Source organism: Miniopterus natalensis, chromosome 15, assembly GCF_054644295.1.
Source record: "Miniopterus natalensis isolate mMinNat1 chromosome 15, mMinNat1.hap1, whole genome shotgun sequence".
NCBI classification, from domain to species: Eukaryota; Metazoa; Chordata; class Mammalia; order Chiroptera; family Miniopteridae; genus Miniopterus; species Miniopterus natalensis.
Genome location: NC_142095.1, coordinates 7538736 through 7557976, shown reverse-complemented (window position 1 = coordinate 7557976; position 19241 = coordinate 7538736). Strand labels below are relative to the sequence as shown.

At 48.0% G+C, this 19241-nt stretch overlaps 2 protein-coding genes and 1 long non-coding RNA gene across 3 annotated transcripts in view; 2 read left to right on the top strand and 1 right to left on the bottom strand.

Moving 5' to 3' along the window:
• The window catches only part of MYRIP (myosin VIIA and Rab interacting protein), a 120609-nt gene extending 118852 nt beyond the window's left edge, over positions 1-1757 (top strand). Inside the window, exons 16-17 of the mRNA XM_087824591.1 lie at positions 188-306; positions 1725-1757. Coding sequence (XP_087680717.1) covers positions 188-306; positions 1725-1757 — 152 coding nt within the window. The remainder of the gene's footprint in view (positions 1-187; positions 307-1724) is intronic.
• A 7493-nt stretch (positions 1758-9250) lies between these two features.
• Positions 9251-13855, bottom strand: LOC107524334 (uncharacterized). The gene is made up of 3 exons (XR_001601963.2): positions 12730-13855; positions 11380-11450; positions 9251-9395 (listed from the first exon to the last, which is right to left on the bottom strand). It is a non-coding gene; the product is annotated as an uncharacterized LOC107524334 (long non-coding RNA).
• A 1434-nt stretch (positions 13856-15289) lies between these two features.
• On the top strand, positions 15290-18997 carry EIF1B (eukaryotic translation initiation factor 1B). Its single transcript, XM_087824846.1, has 4 exons — positions 15290-15452; positions 16338-16501; positions 16912-17013; positions 17278-18997. Exons 1-4 carry the CDS (start codon positions 15422-15424, stop codon positions 17320-17322), a joined length of 342 nt encoding a protein of 113 aa, XP_087680972.1. The 5' UTR covers positions 15290-15421; the 3' UTR covers positions 17323-18997.
• Positions 18998-19241: the final 244 nt, after the last annotated feature.

Genomic DNA, 19241 nt, shown 5'->3' with positions numbered 1-19241 from the left:
GCCAGTTAATGATGCCTTCTCTGGTTCGTTATTAAAAATAAACACAAAATAAAGGCTCAGTCAGACCCTGGACCAGAACGAGATCCCACGTCTGGGACAAACCCCCGGGTAAGCTGGACACCTGGTGTCTCTTCCGTAACAACCGTCCAGCCTCTAGTGACTCTTATTCTCGTTTGTTTCTTTTTAGCGGAGAAAACGGAGGCCTCTCTGGTGACTGCCACTAAAACATTCAACCGCAACTTCATTCTCCAGGGCTCCTCCACAAACAGGACTCGGGACAGGAAAAGCACCACCAAGGGCTTGATGGTAAATGTCACCTCTGTCCCGATGCCCATCACCTTCCCTGCAGACGGCACCTCCGTTCTGTAGCCCTTCTGTCTGTGGCTTCCCTGGCGGAGCCCCCAGGTGCACCCTTTCTGCATGGCCTCGTGTCTGGTGGTGGGTGGTGGGGACCTAAGAGAGGTGACAAGCACCCGGCCTGGTATGGCCGACCTCTTGATATCTGGATACATCCTCTCAACTGCGTCTCCGCCTCTGTGGAGAAACCAATTTTGATATAAAAGAAATAAAGATGCAGACAGAAGAGTGCAGGGGCGGGCTGAGGCGGAGGAGTTTTATGCTGTGTTTCAGCCACACCCGGTCTCCCGTAAATCCCCTGTGGTCCTGAGAAAAGTCAGCAGCTGCCCCTCAGGGAGGCAAAGAAACAAGGACAGATGTAACCTGCCGCCTTTTATGCCTCGCCCGTCACTGCCTTCCCCGCGGTCCCTCGTTGCCCCCATCTCCTGAGCACAAAGCTCCGGGCAGTGGCACAGTGCGGCCTACCGCATGCCTTCGGCCCGTGTGGCCTGCGGCCCGTCGCCCTTCCTTCCCTGGCCAGCATTACCCCTGACCTTTCAGAGCCCAGTTATGTCGCTCTGGCCGGCCCTTCAAAGAGCCAAAAGAGTCATTGTTATGCTAACAGAGCAGACGGCTCTGTTATAACAGGGAGGGAGCCTGTTATAAATCGGGTAGTTAAAAAGGAATTAGCGCTCACGGGCTGGGAGGCAGGCCGGGGGCTGCCGGGGGCTGCGGGGCAGGGACAGGAGGTAACCGCTCAGTGGGTGGGAGGCTTTGCTCTACAGCAACGGGAACCTTCTGAAGCCACAGAGGCGGTGGCTTCACCGCTGCGAACACCCTAAGTGCCACTGGGCTGTCCACTCTCAGATGTTCATTTTATGTTATGTGCATTTCACCTTCATACATTATTTTTAAGAGTAAATTACCTTTAAATAACCGAGAGGGGTTAAAAGTGAAAATATGGACAATTTTACTAAAGAAACGCAGACAAAAAAGAAGACACAGCTGTTACTTTCAGACGCAGTAGGAGTCAGGACACGAAGCGTTCGGGAGGAGAGGGAGGGCGCGTTCCTTCTGGTGACGGGAAGTGGGCAGCTCCCGAGCCTCCCTTGCTCTGGCACGCGGTAGAGCAAGACAGCTGGTGACTTCAGGCTTCCCTTAGTTACGATACTTACCTGGCTTTACGCTTCACGAAGGATTCACGTCCTTTCCAATAAATTTCAGGTGGCTTAAGATGCACATGTAAAAAAATGCATCACTTTTTAAATATTGTGAACGATTTAACGGGTCGATGAGCATGAACACCTTTTATGACATGAAAGGCAGAGCTGCTTTCACCGCCTCCCGCACTTCTGCCACCTGCTGACAGTGTGCTCGTTCCCGCTCAGGAGCCCACTCGGGAGCCCGCCGTGATGTATTAGCGCCACGGAGCTCCACTGCCAGTGACCCACTGCCTCCGGCCGTACACAGTGCCTTGACCCAACAGCCATCGGAGACTACATGGATCTTCACCCGAGGAGGGGCCTGGGGAGCCGCAGTGCACAGGGCTGTCCCGATACCTCACCCAGAGAGCGGGCCAGGCTTCGGCACCGCGGTCTCCCTGCTCTCTGCCTTAGGCTCCCAGGAGAAGCCAAGACAGAAAACCACGATGCCGGCTTCCAACAGCAGAGCTCCACGTCCCGCGATGCATCGTGTCCCTGTTTGCTTTGCTACTGTCTCGTCTCTGTGACCCTTCTTCTTCGATCCCTTTGATTTGACTAGAATTCCGTATCAACGACTTGTCCAAAGAAAACCGGCTGGGGCGGGGGAGGGGGGGAGGGGAGGGAGAGGGGTATGATCATTTAACTCATCAGCAGCTCTTATTAATCTCTCACAAGCATCCCTGCCTTGCGGATGCCACGGGAGAAGGTGAGAATGCCCTGTAGTGAGCACTAGGCCCGTCCACACTGGAGAGAGCTCGGCCACGGAGGACGCGGGTCTCCCTTCGCCGCCTCCTTCCAGCCGAGCCCCAGCCCAGCGCACCACCCCTCCTTCCCGCTGCTTTGCCCTCACAAGCCCCAGGATGGAAAACCCTTGGCTCGTCCATGCCGTGCCCAGGTCCCCCTGGACCAGTGGCTCATTGAGAACTTAGTTCTTCCTTGGACATCCTGAGACTTTCCCCGCTCTGGAGCGCAGAGGGGCTTGAGAAACCGCACGGGCTAACTTTAGGGCACTGTCCAGACCCGCGGCGTGGGTCAGCGATGACCGCATCTCGGGGGCCCTAGCCAACGCATCATCGCAGAGCACAGCCACAGGAGGACATGGCCTCCAAAACTTACTTCCCAATGCATATTCAGCAAAAATAGGAAAATGACCTTAGAGGCAAAGATAGTTCAGGAATAGCCAAAACCGTGCCGGATGGACTGTGAATTTAATGGACACAAGAGCTGACGCTAACTCCACGTGTCTGGTCTCAAATGCATGACTACATAGACCGCGTTTATAAAAGCAAATGGAATTGGCATTCCACTCGATTGATAACTTTTCTAATATGCCCTGAGTCCGAGGATGAAGGCAAAGACGGGAGGCAGGGGAACAGTAAGGCTGATGTTTATAATCATTCTCGTTTTAGTCCTTAGAGCAGCCCTATTCGGTAGGAATCCCCATTTCTCAGACTTGGAAACTGAGGGCCAGGGAGGTTGATGTGCCATCACGGCTGCAGGCTAAGTATAGCTGGAAGGCCTCGCCAGAGCCTCCCTGGGTCTGTGTTCCTCGCTGCCGGGTGCGGCCCCAGCCCGACCTGCTGCCCACGTGTTGTGATGCGTTCCTGATGGGGGTCTAACCATCTTCCAGTAATTCTTCTTGCTGACGCTGCGTGTCTCCAGCAGAAACGATGCCTTTGAAATAAAGTACATCTTTGGTCTTTTGCTCTGCTGGTGTGATTCAAACGAAACAAATGCAAATTTGAAAAACACAACAACAAAAAAGGTCTGAGTTCTGAATAGAACCTTTTCTTTAAGGGCATGAAAAGCAAGTATTGTTGTGTTACGGTGTTAAAATATTCAGTTTTCCTTGACAAAAAAAAATGTGTACTATGAGCCTTGCAAAAAACAAGACACAAAGCAAGAAAAGCAGCAAGCAGCCTGCTCTGTGGCATTTGAATTTTTATAAAGGTTTCCTTGTGCCAAAAAAGTGCAAAGATTTAATTTACTATTGAAAACCATAAGCATATGTTATAGTTCCAGAAGAATTATTTTGTCATCAAGTGATTTTGATCTTCCGTGTCAATATTTATATTTAGATTAATTTTTATAAATGAAAATATTTTAATGGTTTGAGAAAATGAAGCCGATAGGACCATACCTTTGATGATTCCGGAAAGTTACGCTCGCCTTCCTGTCACATGCACATGGCTGAGAATTACTGTCTAGAGAAATGAAGAAGTAAAAGTCATTTCTGAAAACAGTGTTTGTAGGTGTGTGATGTTTTGTTTGTTTGTGTTTGCTTTTGGTTGGGAAAGGCTGGGCGCCAGCCTGGTTAGGGTCTGGTAAAACCTGCTGCAGACTGCCCACTTGCACTGTATCCTCACATTTGGAAGAGCTCAGAGGCCTCTCTGGAGCCTCTTTCAATAGGGCACTTATCCCAATGGTGAGGGAGGAGCCCTCACAACCTACCACCTCCCAAAGGCCCCACCTCCCAATATCGTCACCTTAGGGATTAGGTTTCAACATAGGACTTATAGAGGGACACGGACCTTTAGACCATAGCATTCTCCGGCCCTTGGTTTGGACTTGGCCAAGTGACTTGCTTTGACTAATGAGATGTTAGCAGAAGAGATCCATAGGGGCTTGAAATATGTTGATGGAGTTGGGTTTGTCTGCTCACGTTTTGCCATTCACTATGAGAACATGCCACAGGGAGCCCGCTGGTCCATGGAACAGACCCAGACCCAAGATGCAGCTTGCAGCCAAGCTCCGGAAGCCCAGCCGAGATCAGCAGAGCTACGTCAGCCAGCCTGTAGACGTATGAGCAAGAATAAATCACTGCTTTTTTAAACCACCAAATTGGGGGGATGGTTTGTTATGCAGCAATAGCTAACTGATACACTACCTGAAAAGTTAGTTTTATCGCCTTAGTTTAACCCATATGCCAGAGATAAAATGAAGATGAATATCAAAAGTAAACCCACATGTCAGTATCAAGGATGTATATAAACAAACATTGAGCTACTTATTTTTGATGTTTCACAATTTATATATGAAACTTCGGTTACATTTTTAGGAGGATATCTATCTATCTCAATGTGTGCTTGGGTTGATCTTTCACAAAGGGTCTTCTATTCATTGAAGTTTTTTTTTTTTTAAATATATCTTTATTGATTTCAGAGAAAGGAAGGGAGAGGCAGAGGGAGACAGAAACATCAGTGATGAGAGAGTCATTGACAGGCTGCCTCCTGCACTCCCCCCACTGGGGATCAAGCCTGCAACCCGGGCATGTGCCCTGACCGGGAATCAAACTGCGATCTCCTGGATAATAGGTCGATGCTCAACCACTGAGCCACGCTGGCCAAACCGTTAAAGTTTTTGATAAAAACTTCATAAAGCACAGGAGACATTTGGTATAGCCCTTTAAAAATAACTTCTCGCATGACAGCCGCTCTATTTTCTCCCAGAAGTATTTCCCATACAAAATTTGCATTTAACAGAACAGTTGGTTGCGTGAGCCTTCTGTCTCTGCAACTGAGTTATAATTATGATAAAGTGCAGGTAAATAGAGTTGCATTTTAAAGAGCTTTCTAAGAGCTGGGAAACTTTAATATCTACTTCAAACATTGGAAACCTCAAAGAAGTTCAGATGGATCCAGTTTGGTGGAACCAAGTCCTAAAATATAGGAAAATATGTTTTGTATCAAAGCTGTCACGCTTGATAAAGATGAAAGCCTTAAGGCCGTGCCTCTCCAACTTTAATGGGCAAATTCTGATCCGCCGGCAGGGCTGGATGGGGCCCACGATGCCGCATTTCTGACAAGCTCCCCGGTGATGCCGATTCACTGAGCAGCAAGGTTCAGCAGGCTCCCTCCGAGAGTCCCCTGCAGGAGCGAGGCCCAGTTACCACAGTGCGCACCTGCTCACCCGCGCCTCTTTTGTGACTTTTCCTCCCTTCATTGTCTCAAGTCCCCCTCCCTCAGCATCTGGCGGAACTACAGCCTGGAGACAGACCACCACGGCCACCCCAGGTGAACCAACTTGCTTTAAGCACTTGCTCAGCTCCAGGCTCTTTCCTCAAGGGGCTTCCAGGTGAGTGCGGGAGAAGACAGGCAGCATGGGGACAGCTTAGCTGGGGCTGTCCCCAGAGCAGGCTGATGGCCTTGAGACCGTGAGAGTCGCCTTCTTCTCTGTGCACCCCGTATGCCTAATGACAAGGAGCAGCGCTGGCCCGGAGCCACGACGTGCTCCACGCAGGTGTTAGGTGGCGAGGTGACAGGATGAAAGATGCCATTGCTGCCCTCATTCGCTGCGCAACACGGTAATTACTTAATTGAAAAGGAAAGGGCTCCTTGCAGGCCGCGGTGGTGTTTCCTCTTGCAACTGAGTCTTCCACGTGCCCTTTCCTGTTCCCTGTAATGACGATCATTTGCACTCTCAAGCCTGTCCTGTCTGATTTATTCTTTCCCTTTGTCACCCATTTCATGGCAAACCCACTGGGAAGTCAGAAAAAGATGTTCACGTTTGAGGAAAGCCAGTCTTTGAAAGGGAAAGGCCAGACAAGTCTCCGCCCCGTCCACACAGCCCAGGTGTAATGAAGGCACCGACAAGGACCGGTTATGTGAATGCACATTTCCACCCATTTGCGATTCAGCCTCTGTGGAACCACCTTGCTGATGAGCAGGTTGGAATCCTCAGTCCGGCAGAATTGAGGGTCTCCTGTCCTTAAATTACACCGCTATTGTCCTTTCTGTGTCCAGTAGCAACTCTTCCTGGGGACCCTGGGCTGCTGAAACGCTGGCTGTGAGGTGCAACAGCTCTGATGTCACTCGGCCAGATGTCAGCTTGATGCTCGTTGGCTGGTGAGCTGTCAGATGACAAAGAGTAAGTCACCCCTTCTTGATTTGAGGCAGCTAGGATTGTGCTCTCCTGGCCTCTGTTCTGTCTTTGATTGCGTGGGGAAAGCAGCTCACTGTGGGCCGCGGACCATTAAAGCTAGAGCCTTTCTCAGCTCTGCATCTTCCCACGTTATATTCATTCTCCCGGAATGCCCCCCTCTGACGTTGAAAATCCCTACCCACCCTTTAGTAAGGCTCAACTCAACTGTCACCTCCTTTCTGATGGTCCCTGACCCCTCCCCAGCCCAGGAGAATCCTAGTGTAACCCAGATCATTGGAGGTGGGAGTCGGCTCCATGCCACTCAAAATCTAGCTTCAAATCTACTCTGGTTCAAACCCCTAATTCTATTTCCTGTGAAGCTTAAAGCCTTCCCCCAAAAGCCCGTGAATTTGTGCTTATGGAGTTTAAAGGTTTCTGGTGTTTGCTTCCCTGTTGTAGCCTCTATTCTGCACGGCATCGACCCAGACAGGAAATTAAAGCCCTTCACCATTTTCACTTAAAATAAGAAAGAATGACTACCCACCTAGTAGACCTCACTGCAGGGCGGAGGGGCAGCAGGAGCTGGTGGAGGTGGGTGGGGGCGTGAGGGGCAGACACACAGCCTGTCAGCTGGTTAGTATCAGAAAAGCCAACATAGACATTCCAGCTTCTCCAAGTTCTCTTTCCAACCAACAGGGGGCTCCAGTGCCTTGGCCCCACTGGCAACTCAGGCCACAGGTGTCCCACATTCTGGCCCACTTACCCAGACAGTGCTCCGCCTGGCAGAGCGCTAGCCCTCTCTGTTAAGGTGTCACTTTCTACCTAGGTACAGGTGTCATTTGTATACAGAGGGTTTTGATGTTCCCCCAGCACCATCCCGTGAATCACAGGCATCACTGATGTACACAGCTGGGTCGATGTGGTGCGTTTTGTCTTTAATCCATGATTAATGGAAAGACACGGAAAAGTTCAGGAGGGAAGTGACCTAATCAGTCATTAGTTTTTTAATCACTTTGATATTTTAGTGTAAGGAACCCACTGCAGCAGGGCGGAAATCCGTACTGAACACCTCTAATCCCCACCCCTGGCTCATCCTGCCGCCTTCCGCATGGTTCCCCCGCTCCTTTAGAGGGCCTCTGCGGGCCTCTGCGTTCCTTTATTTTGCCTGAATGATTCGCTTGGGGTTTGCGAAATCTGTTCCTCCTGTGAAAGTCTTTGTATTTCCTTGGATCTTGAGAATCTATATTATACCTCGAGGCTCTTAGCCATGCGGGAGGATCAGAATCCCCTGGGTGCTTTTTAAGAACACAGGCCAGCCCCATTCCCCTTCCAAACCCCTAATAGTTCACGCAGGCCTGTTCCCTAACCACCTTCCCACCCGGGCCCAAGGCAATAGTGAGGCTGCAGGTAGGTGCTCCTGAGTTGGAGGCACACGAGCCAAGCAGAGAGTGGGGAGGAGGGAGGAAGAGGGCGAACGGCCCCAGGTTTCTCACCAGGGCTGCTGGGCCAATGGCAGCTCCATTAGCTGAAACAGTGGAATCAATACGGGTAACAGGAGCACTTTCTTTTGCTCTGAGTTTGCTCAAATTTTTGAACTGATTTTGCAGTTTCCTCATGTTTTAATTAGGTGCCCTGGAAGACACCTAACATGATCATTCTGAGTAACTATGAGGCCGCTGGAGGGCTGGTCGTACATTTCCAGCGTTATTTGCAACTTAGCACCCCAGCTGTACAGCAGGGTGCCCAAGCTTCTAGCTGACAATTGGTGTTTTTAAAACATCCTCGCTCATGCACGAAGACACATCTCATTCCATCTGTTTCTTCTGCTAATGGTCAGTGATGTTCCCACAGGCTAATTACAGCAATTAACGTAGAAAATAATGTTTACTCTGAAAAGCCAGATTTGGTTTTGTGACTGGGTAGTTTTGATAAAAACACAACTGTTTCTAAGAGGGTGAAGGTCTTTACTTACCGTCTTTTTTTAAAGCCACATGAAATCCCTTTTTGCAGTTACCATGAAAAATGCTATTGAGGATATTGTCTGTTATATTGCCTGGGGTCCTTTATTTTTAATTTTGGAATTATACGCCAAGAAGCAATGACACTGCCCTCCAAACTCGGTGCTGTTACTGACAGCTCTACAAGCTCTCATGTTCTGATTGTTATTATTATTATTAAAGAGGCCTAATTATCAAAGGGAACTAAGGTAAGCTGAACTACAGAGATTTTTTCTTTTATTTAATGTTTTATCACTGTGCTGTACACCTGAAACACTAATGTAATACTGTATGCCAACTATAATTGAAAATGTTTTTTAAATCTGTTTTCTCACCTTCTCCTTGTCTACCCTTTTCTCAAAGTTGCTTTTGATGCAGAATAACTTCCTATCTTTTTGTTTCTTTAGCTCAACAGGAAATTCTAATGTGTTTCCATTTTGCAGATAGCTTATTGCAACCAGTGTAGTCCAAATAAAAATGAGCTGAGACCCTCTCTGATCTCATGAATGTGTGAAAACAGCTGTCCCCTCTATTTCAGCTCTGTCCCCTCATGTAGACACCAGGATGCCCCTGAGTGCAACTGTGAAGATGCCAGGTTGCAAGGCCCTTGAGAGCTCTGAGAGGAAAACAGGGATAAGCACCCACTTTCCGGGGCAGCGGTGCGGTCCGGGCGGGGCCTGTCCCAGCCGCGCGCTTCAGCGCCCATCCCCGGGAGCGGGGCAGCGGCTGGGAACGGACTCAGGCGGCACGGGCTCTGAGAGGAGAGACAGCGCAGGAAATCACCGCTGTAGGGTGAGGAAAGGAGCGCCGGGGAAGGGCAGTGCGGAGTGCGGAGTGCGGCGCCGCTGCCCACCGGAGGGGTCGGCCCAGGGTTCAGATGAGGCTGGCTGAGGACCAGGGCAGGGCACTGAGCCCCGAGTGGCCCACGGTGCGCACTCAGTCCGTGCGCGCTGCTGCTACGCTGCCGCAGGAATGTTGTTTGCTTAGATGAGACGCAGTCCTGTCAAAAAAAGAAACAGAACCTTGGGTGAGGTGGTTTTACCAACATTGTAAATCCATTAAGTACAGACAATGCCTACAATAAAGTGAGATTAACGTTGTGAAAATGTAGAGCATGTGGCCTAAGAAACTGACAAACCGTGGAGAGGCCGGTATGGATTAAACAGGGCTTGATGGGGCCGCGGTGCCATAGGGCTGCCCCTCGCTCGGTGTGGCTGTCCCCGAGCCCTGCGCAGCCTGTAAGGCAGGGCTCGCATGGTTGGCCTGGGATTACACATTGCGGGTGGACTATGACATGGGTGTACTGAATCTATAAAATAGCTGGTGGCTCAGTTCAAAGAGGAACAGAATCAATAAAGTAGCTTTTATATTAAAGTGAGCTAAGAAAAGAATTCAGGGAAGCTATTATTACATTGACAATATCAGCAAAAAATCTGAGACTTGGAAAGGTCACCGTTCTACCCTTGCAATAAGAAGCAACTCTCCTGTATCAATCACCCCACTTCTAGAAATCCTGAGATCAGGTAACACGCAGCTTTAACTCCCACACTGTGACCCTTGGCCCTTCCCTTACTGGGGAAAGGGGGACGGAGGGGGCGGTATCCTTGGAGCATAAAATCAGGTGATAGGTTAAAATCAATTTTTTCCATCTTATTGAGATGACCGTAGAGCTTATGTCCTTTCATATGTCAGTGTATTGGGGAAGGGGGGGATCAGTCTCTTCACAATGAGGCAGAGAATCGTGTCTTTAACTAGAAGTTAAGCCTCAATGAAATGATACTATGGCTTCCCAAAGGTATACAATTAGTATCCTCCTTCCAAGAGCTTTTTTGAAGTTAGCTGACTCATGACTTTTGATTCCTTTCTTTCCCATGCTGTCAAGGGGGCTCATCTCCTCCATCTGAGAGATGCTAGGTCTCCACCTCCTCAAGTATCACCAAGTCTCCGTTCCTCTTCTCAGTGTCCCAAGGACTCTCCGACCTTGCCAACTAAAGGCAACTCCCTGGTGTGGTCTTGGTTATATTTATGTTGTAAAGACCTGTTATTTTGATGCGTTAAGGACTTGGGGTGTGGAGGGTTCCTCAGCCCCTGGCTGGTGAACAATTCTATTCCTGCAAAATGGCAAATCCTGTATTGAAATCCTTATATATTAAGTTCTGAATCTTTTACTAGTTATAACATACTTATATTGATTTTTCCTGGCACTTCTGGGTTAATATTCATTTTTATATAATGCTGACTGGACTACAGTGTATGACAGTCCCAATTTCTCCACATCCTCATTAACACTATCTCTCGATGGTAGCCGTCAAAAATGGGATCTCATTGTGGTTTTGATCTGCATTTCCCCGATAGCTAATGAAGTGAGCCATCTTCTCATGTGCTTATTTAGCCATTCGTATATCTTCTTTGGAGAAGTAGCTATTCAAATCCTTTTCCACTTTTAAATTATGTTTTATTATTGAGTTATGAGTTATGTATTCTGGATACCACTCTCTTATCAGATATATGATTTGCAAAATTTCTCCCATTCCGTGGGTTGTTTCACTTTCTTGATGGTACCCTTTCAAGTACAAATGTTCTGAAGATGCCTTTATTCTGCCTTCCTTCTTGCATATTATTTTGCATAAATATAGAATTTTGTGTTCAATATCTTGCATGTTATTTTGTCTAAATACAGTATAGGACTTCAGGTTGAGAATCTCAGGATTTTGAAGATGTCCCCTGATCTTCAAGACTTCAGTGGTGCCAGTGTTTAAGCATGGCTTCCTCCATCAGTTGACTTCCATCTGGTTATTTCCTTCAGGAAGGAAATATCTGACCCATTGATGGCACGCCCTTTGTTGTCCAGTGCTGAATTTATTCCCAAAAATATATCTTTTCTGACATTATTAGGGGCCTTTTGGTGGTGAAGATGCTGAGTGAGCCATCAATTACTGTTCCCTTCTCCTAAAAGATATTTAACCCTTTATTATCACTCTTACCTTTAATGAACTGTCACTCAAGTTCTCATGGTACTTAAGTAGGTTTCCAGGGACATGATTTTACTTTTGACCTATGTGAATAGAGATGATAATGAGTTTTGCTGTAACAGAATTGTTATGTTCAATGATAAGTAAAATAAGCCCTTAGTATCACGTATGTAATGTTCAAGCATTTCATTTATGTCATACATTGCTAATATAACAAGTAATCATGATAAGCTGAGATTTTTGCTGACTTTTTCTAATTGACCTGAACACTACAGAGTGTCCAAAAGGTCTAGAAATATAACGTATCTATTGTACTTTTTCAGAATAGATAGACTGGACCTATTGCTTTACATTTACAGGTATTTTACCTGGAAAGTGTTCTGGAGATTGAAAAATATCATTAGAGTATATTATTTGAAAATGTAGTCAACCTTTATAAAATGTGTTCACCCTCATGTTTCTTGACTTTTCAGGCCCCCAAAAAATTACTGTTTGTCCAACTCTGTGAATCTCACTGAGGCAGTAAAAAGACCCTAGAGCCTCTTCCCACTGGGGGGGCAACCTATGGAAGGGTAAGGACCCAAGGCCCTAACCTGACAGCACGTCCTCATGACTAGCAGATGTAAGAAACAGGTGCATAAAACCCACCATTGTCTTCATGGCAGAGAGACTGCTGGGATGCTGCCCAATACATCACAGTGTCCCCTTTATGAGGGCCCTAGAAAAATACCTCCTGTGGTTCAGGGCCAGGCAGAGTCATTCCTCCTGCACAACTGGTATGTTCTCACCCTGTAGACGTTGGATTTTCTAGTTCATTTCTCTATCTTTCAACCATTAGAACAGTAAGAGCCAGTTTAGAGGTCAATCTCTAGCTTTGAGGGCTTTTATTTATTTTTAAATCTTCCCTGATTCCTTTAGTCAATACTACCACTGTATGCTAGCGATCTAACCTCCCTTCTGAAATGAGGTGGAATATCATCTCCTTAAACTAGACTGGTACCATTCAGAACTAAAAATGCTAGGTTTTAAGTACTTTATTCCTTTTATAACTTTACATATAGGTCAAATCCTTTCACTCTAAACCAGTGCTGTTTGATAGAAATAGCATGTGGGCCATGTGTAATTTTAAATATTCTAGTAGCCACATTTTTAAAAGTAAAAAGAAACAGGTGACATTGAGGCGGTTTAAGTCTTGCGAAGGTCAGTGTGTACTTTATAGTTGGAGGACATCTCAATGTAGACCAGATACCTGTAAGTACTCTAGTGGTTCCTGTACTGGACACTGCAGGTCTAAAGGCAAAGGCTATGAATGACCAGCGAGCCAGGAGAGTTTTTAAGATAATAATCACAATGGTGTCTAACCTGTATTCATAATTGGAGTTGGATGAAGATTTCTAAGCTGCTGGGGGTTTCTGATATAAACACTAGGTCTAAGAAAGTTCTGACAGAGGTAATGACCATGAAAACCCTAAGATTTCTGGACTTTTTAAACTTCTTTTTCTTCACTGGCCCACTGTTGGCTCCTTCTCAGAAACGATGTAATATCAAATGGTTTTGGACAGCTAGAAAGAAAGAAAACAAAGATGTATTTTGTTTATTTTGCACTTCATCTAGAATAGTATTAAAAATTACTCTAAAGCATGCTTCCAGGAGTATAAGACCAAAGAACAGAAACCACTGTAGCTGTAATCAACAAAACAACAATTTTTTAAAAAATTTTTCTTGTTTTGGAACCAGCTCTAAAACTTCACACCTTAGTTTGGATAATAAATGTGTTAATCATTTAAATCAGGACTAGGGGACAAAAAGTGTAGTTGGATTCCTGAGAGTTAGGAATTTTATTTTTTCAGCAAATTATTTGACCTACAAAAGCCCCCATTTCTACATCTGTTAAACAAGAGTAATAATTACATCATAGAATGGCTATGAAGATTAATAATACTGTAAATAAACCCTACAACAGGCAAACAGTAAGCACTAAATGGTACCTATCACCATTGTTAATTACAAAAGATTATTAAATCCAGATACTCTTAACCAGGGGTCTGCAGATCCTTGGCCCAGGGATAAATTGTAGGGGGGCAGAAGGAGAATTCCTAAAAGTGGAGAGGAAAAGGGATTACACTTAAATTTTCACTAACTTCTAAGCAAAGTGTAGCATTTCCTTTATTAGGATGCTGGTGACATAACAGTAGTATTAGAAGGGCCTGTGACTTTGTCCCAATAGAAGTCACAGATATTTTCCTATTTCTGATGTTTCAGACACCTCAAAACATCTATCACCTTTTAAAATTCTAGTAGTTGCTAGACCTGCTGCTAGATCTTATTAATGCAACCTAATACTATGTTATCAATGTACTGGGTTTTTTCATTTTCTTTTTGTGTTTTGTATCTTTATTGTAAATAAAGATAGGTGTTTACATATCTTTATTGTATGTAAATACAATATATGTATTTACATATGTAAATACATGTTTTATATGTAAATATATCTTTATTGACTTCAGAGAGAGGAAGGGAGAGGGGGAGAGAGAAACATCAATGAGAAAGTCATTGATCGGCTGCCTCCTGCACGCCCCCTGCTGGGCATCGAGCCTGCAGCCGGGCACGTGCCCTGACCGGGAATCGAACCTGGGTCTCCTGGATCCTAGGTCGAGGCTCAACCGCTGAGCCGTGCCCACCGGGCAATGTAGTGTTTTTAATTTCACCTAAATTGGTTTCCTTTGTAACCCTCCATGTTTTATTTCATGCACTCCAAGCATATTCTGAGAAGGGGTCCAGAGGCTTCTCAAGACTGCCATGGCACCAAAAAAAAAAGAGAGATAGAGAGAATAGTTAAGAATCCCTAAGTGTTAGACTGTCTCTTCGCTTCCAGAAGGCCGGCCGAGGGAGCCCTGCTAGGGTGCGCCCGGCCCCAAAGTCTCCGGTTTGCTTCGCCGCGCGCAGCTCGATCCAGCCTCTGGCGCCTGGCTCCCCATCGGTTACCCTTCGGGCGGCGCTCACCCTCGGCTTCTCTCCCGCCGCAGGTTCTGTGTTCGAGCGACAGGCGGGTGTTCTGGCTGTTCGTGGACACGCACCGGCCCCGCGGACGCCAGGCCTCCGGCGAAGGTGGGCGGTTGGTCTGCAGCGGGGGCCAGGCGGCGCCGTCAGAGCCCCCTGGGAACTCGCCACATTTGCAGATTCTCGGGCCGCGCCCAGACCTCCTGGCCCAGAAACTCTGGGTCCCTCCGTCCGAGCTTCGTCAGGCCCCCACCCCGCCCCCGGGAGCTGCCGGGGGCATTTTGAAAACCACCGCGCGAGGGGACTGGAAGGCGGCCCCGCCGGCGAGGGGACCAGGCGGGGCCTCACGGGGCTCCGGCGACGCGGGCGTTGGGGAGGCTGGAATTTGGGTGCGGGAGGTGCTAGAGGCGGCCGTCGAGTCTAAAGCCGGGGCTAGGGGGCTTCTGCTCCTGCGCCCCAACTTTACCTACATTACCCCGGCCTCTAGGGTGACTGATGGAGACCACCCCCCAGCACTGACCCTCGGCGCCACCTCTGTGCGGTGAGAGAATGAGAGTGAAGGGCGAGCCCGCGCGCGAGCGGGGAGCGTGGCCCACACCCCTGGCTCCTGCGGGGCAGCTCCGCACCCACCTGGACCGTTCCGCGTCCAGCCGCCAGGCCCTGCACCGCGAACTCCCTGCTGGGAATTGCTGTCCCGGAAGCCCACCCGCCCCGGGCTCTCCGAGTGCGGTCGCCTCTCGAAAACTACAAGTCCCAGGATTCCCGGCGCGGGCGAGCACGTGGGCGGGGCGGCGGGCTCGGCTAAATACTCTCCATCGGCCATTTTGTAGGAGAAGCCGCAGCGCCGCCTCTTCTCTCGCGTCCTCGCAGCCGTCGCCGCCGCCTCTTCCTCCGCCTCCTCTTGGCTTCCGCCGCCGCCGCTCCAGCCGCATCCCAGCCCCGGGGCGAAGCATTTCTTTCTTTCCGTTTTCTCGCCACTCCAGCCTCCTGACACGGTGATCCGGGCGGGCCCCGCAGGAATTTTATCCCCTCACCGGCCTCACATTAGTATCGCATGTCCACTATCCAGAACCTCCAATCTTTCGGTAAGGTCTGCTCGCCGCCGCCCCCTCCGGGCCCCCGCGCCCTCGGCCGCCCCTTCCCCCGCCCGCTCACTGCCCCCCCCGCACCCTGAGAGGGGCTTTGTCTCGGCGCCCAGAAAATGGCGACGGGCCCCCTGGCGACCCTCCCCGAGGACGGCGGACCCCAGCCCGGCTGCAGCCCCGCTCCTGCCCCCTGGCATCTCTGCGGCGCGCCGCCGGCCCCTGCTCCTCGGCCCGCCCGCTGCTCGTGGGGCGCCGCGGGCCGGGGCCCGGTCGCGGCCGGAGCTGCTCCTCAGCAGGTGTTGGGGGCGTTTAGGAGAAGGTGCGGGGACAGGCCTCCGTGTGCCCCGGGGTCCCGTTTTCTCTGCTGGCGTAGGAATTTGTAGAATTACGCCTCGATGCACACACACACACACACGTGTGAACGTGGATGTGCCTTTTTGCCGTTACTTTCCGCACGGCGCCTTGACGGCGAAATGACCGGGGTGAGGGTGTTTGAATGTTTCTGTTGTCATCAGAATGGAATCGGGATGACGCACGTCTTTATAAGACTGAGGCTTTAAAACGTCCTGTGGCGGAGGACCGTGTTCCACGGTAACGGTAGCCGCCTGCAACAGCGGTCTTCTGGTCCGGTATCCACGGACCTACCTGCCCGTTTAAATTGTTCTCTTTTTGTGCGACTGTCTTGGAGGTTTTACTGGTGCCCCACCCCCCATTCCCCACCCCTCCCCATCCCCCTTCCCCCCATCTCCCATCCCCCATCCCCACCCGCAAAAAGAGCAGAGGCGCTGGAACCTTCCCTGCGGGCCGCCTGGACTGGAGTGTACCGTGTATCTGGAAATCGCTCCCTAGATAATGATTTCTGCTTTTTTTTGGATCCCTTTGCAGACCCCTTTGCTGATGCAACTAAGGGCGACGACTTACTCCCGGCAGGGACTGAGGATTACATCCATATAAGAATCCAGCAGCGCAACGGCAGGAAGACGCTGACTACTGTTCAGGGCATTGCAGATGATTATGACAAAAAGAAACTTGTGAAGGCTTTCAAAAAGGTAAGGGAGCTGGAGGGGAGAGGTCAAGCTAGGGTTGGGGTGCACACCCTGAATTGGATTGTGGGCCCTGCGGTATCCGTGTGGGTGAAAATGATGGGGCCCAGGAAAGCTGTGTTGGTTCTCTCAGCTAGCTCTCAGTATTTATGTCTGGTCTCCCATCTTAAAATAGGATTTATGTGGCCGTCAAACCATACTCGAAGTAATTTAGTTATCGATGGTCCCGGTGACATCTTTGCCTACGTGTGACCTGCTGGTTCATTTCAGATTAAGTTGGGAGTAGTGGGGATTGCAGGAGACAAACTAGTTTCTTAAACGTAATCATACTAGGTGGGTAATTTTAGTCTTAGAGTTGAAAATAAAAGCTCACTGTAGTTGGCTCAGTTGTGTTGACCATTGATGCACTTCTCCAGAAATTTGCCTGTAATGGCACTGTGATCGAACATCCCGAATACGGAGAGGTTATTCAGCTTCAAGGTGACCAAAGGAAAAACATTTGCCAGTTTCTCTTGGAGGTGAGTGACGGGGGGCTTTACACGCAGCCTTGAGATTGCTCTGCCATAGGATGGCCTGATCATTCCTGCATCTACACGCGGTGTTTCTGTTAGGTCATGGTACTCAAATGTGAGTCGAACTGTTTGTCATTAACAGTTGATGCCACCAAAACAATGTTGCGACAAGCTATTAACAATGATTTTTAATGGCTACTCCATGTTTTCTTAGGGGTGGATTTATATATTCCTTAGAGTGATTCTGCTAAATTAAGTTTTATTTTGCAGGTTGGCATTGTCAAGGAGGAACAGCTTAAGGTTCATGGATTCTAAAGTGAACCTAAGTACGTGGAGAATTTCTTGAATAATTTTATTCTCTCAATCCAGTTTGGCTGCCTTGTGAAATGGTTCTCTGCAGTACACGGACTTTTCGTTTATTTAATCATTCAAACTTCCATTCACATCTGCATGATAACAGAAAACATGGGGTATGTAGGCTAGTGACACATAAGAAAATTGCAGTAAGATGGTAACGAAACCCCGTATTCATCTTAACATGTTTCCAATGGAAAATATTTTGTTTTGAGTGTTTATTTGTTTATTGTTCAGTTTATTACTTTTCACTTGATTAAATGTTTTTTGTTGTATTAAACCATGTATGTTGCAGCTTAACAATAAAAAAGTCTATGAATTCTTCTGTGAGCAGTTAGGCTCTCAAGTCTAAGCAACCAAGATGCACATGTATTTTGTCTTTCATAATTGGCGTTCTCATTCTGTAAGTATTCTTTCTAATTAGCTTCAGCTTCTGTTAAACCCAAAGTTAGAAGATAACATTTGTTACATGTAGCTTGTGTTCTTCATTTACTGACTTAAAAATAAGAATAGAAACAAGTGTAAATTCAGCCAGGGCAAAGAATCTGCCAGAATATAGCGTTACATTTTTAAAAATAATGTGAAGTAGCTCTGGCCAGGTGGCTCAGTTGGTTGGAGCGTCATCCTGTGCACCAAAAGGCTGTGGGTTCGATGCCTGATCAGGGTACATACCTAGGTTGTGGATTTGGTCCTCAGTCAGGGCGCATACAGGAGGCAACCAGTCGATGTTTCTCTCTCTCTCTCCCCCCCCCTTTCCTCTCGAAATCAGTAAAAACATATCCTTGGTTGAAGATATAAAAAAATAATAAGTGAAGTGTAATTTAAATTTAAGTATTAGCATGTAGAATTCTTTCATATGTTTTTTATTGGTTATGTTATTGCACTGCCAACATAAGTATCCCTAAGTGCCAGATAATATAGTGGACTTGTGACATAAATTTAGTCATAGACACTGCCCTGCAAGTGTGGGCGATAGTGATATACCACCTTACAGCTGGAAGACATTGAGGTTCAGGTTAATTTCCCTTGAGTGCCAGAAAGTGACAGCACTGGGATGCCATCCCAGGGCTTACATCCAGAAAAGCTATGTTTTTTCACTGCACCATGGTTTTGGTGTTTCACCAGAGGAAATGAAAGCCAGGGGTTGGGGTGGTGTGAGAGATAATATGAGTTGAAGTTCTTCATTATGAGATTTTTGCAGCTCATCTTTAGCTTCAAACTTCTGCTTTTTGTTGAGTAGTAATTATTTGTTCAGTTATACCAACCATGTCATTAAAACCACTTAGCAAAGACAAAGAAATGCATCCATGACTAGCCAGTGTGGCTCTGTGGTCAGAGCGTTGGCCCCAGCACTGAAGGGTCGCAGGTTTCATTCCCAGTCAAGGGCACCTGGGTTGCAGTTTTGATCCTCAGCCCCAGTCGGCATGTGCAGGAGGCAGCCGGTCAATGTTTCTCTCTTGCATGGATGTTTCTTTCCCTCTCTCTCCCCCTCCCTCCCTCCCACTCTAAAAATCAGTGGAAAGAATGTCCTCAGGTGAGGATTAACAACATGTACCCACACATGCACACTTTCTAGCTTGATGCAGTGGAGGGACATTGTGTAAAGAATGCCTACCACTCGGGTCACTGCATTCTGTGCCAGCTGAACCCTTGCCCCTGTTTTGACGATTCTGCTCTGGGGGGAGGGGCGTCGGTGGGAATCAGACACTTAATAGGCTTTGTTACTTCTACCCTACCCCATCCTACCTCCAATCGAGAGACTGGGACTATTAATCGAGTACACCAAAGTAGAGTGCTGGATTTGGTCAGCTCCTTTCTGGAAAACATTGGTTTGACTAAAAAGATCAAGAGGCTGGGGAGAATTTCCAACTTGCTGAGAA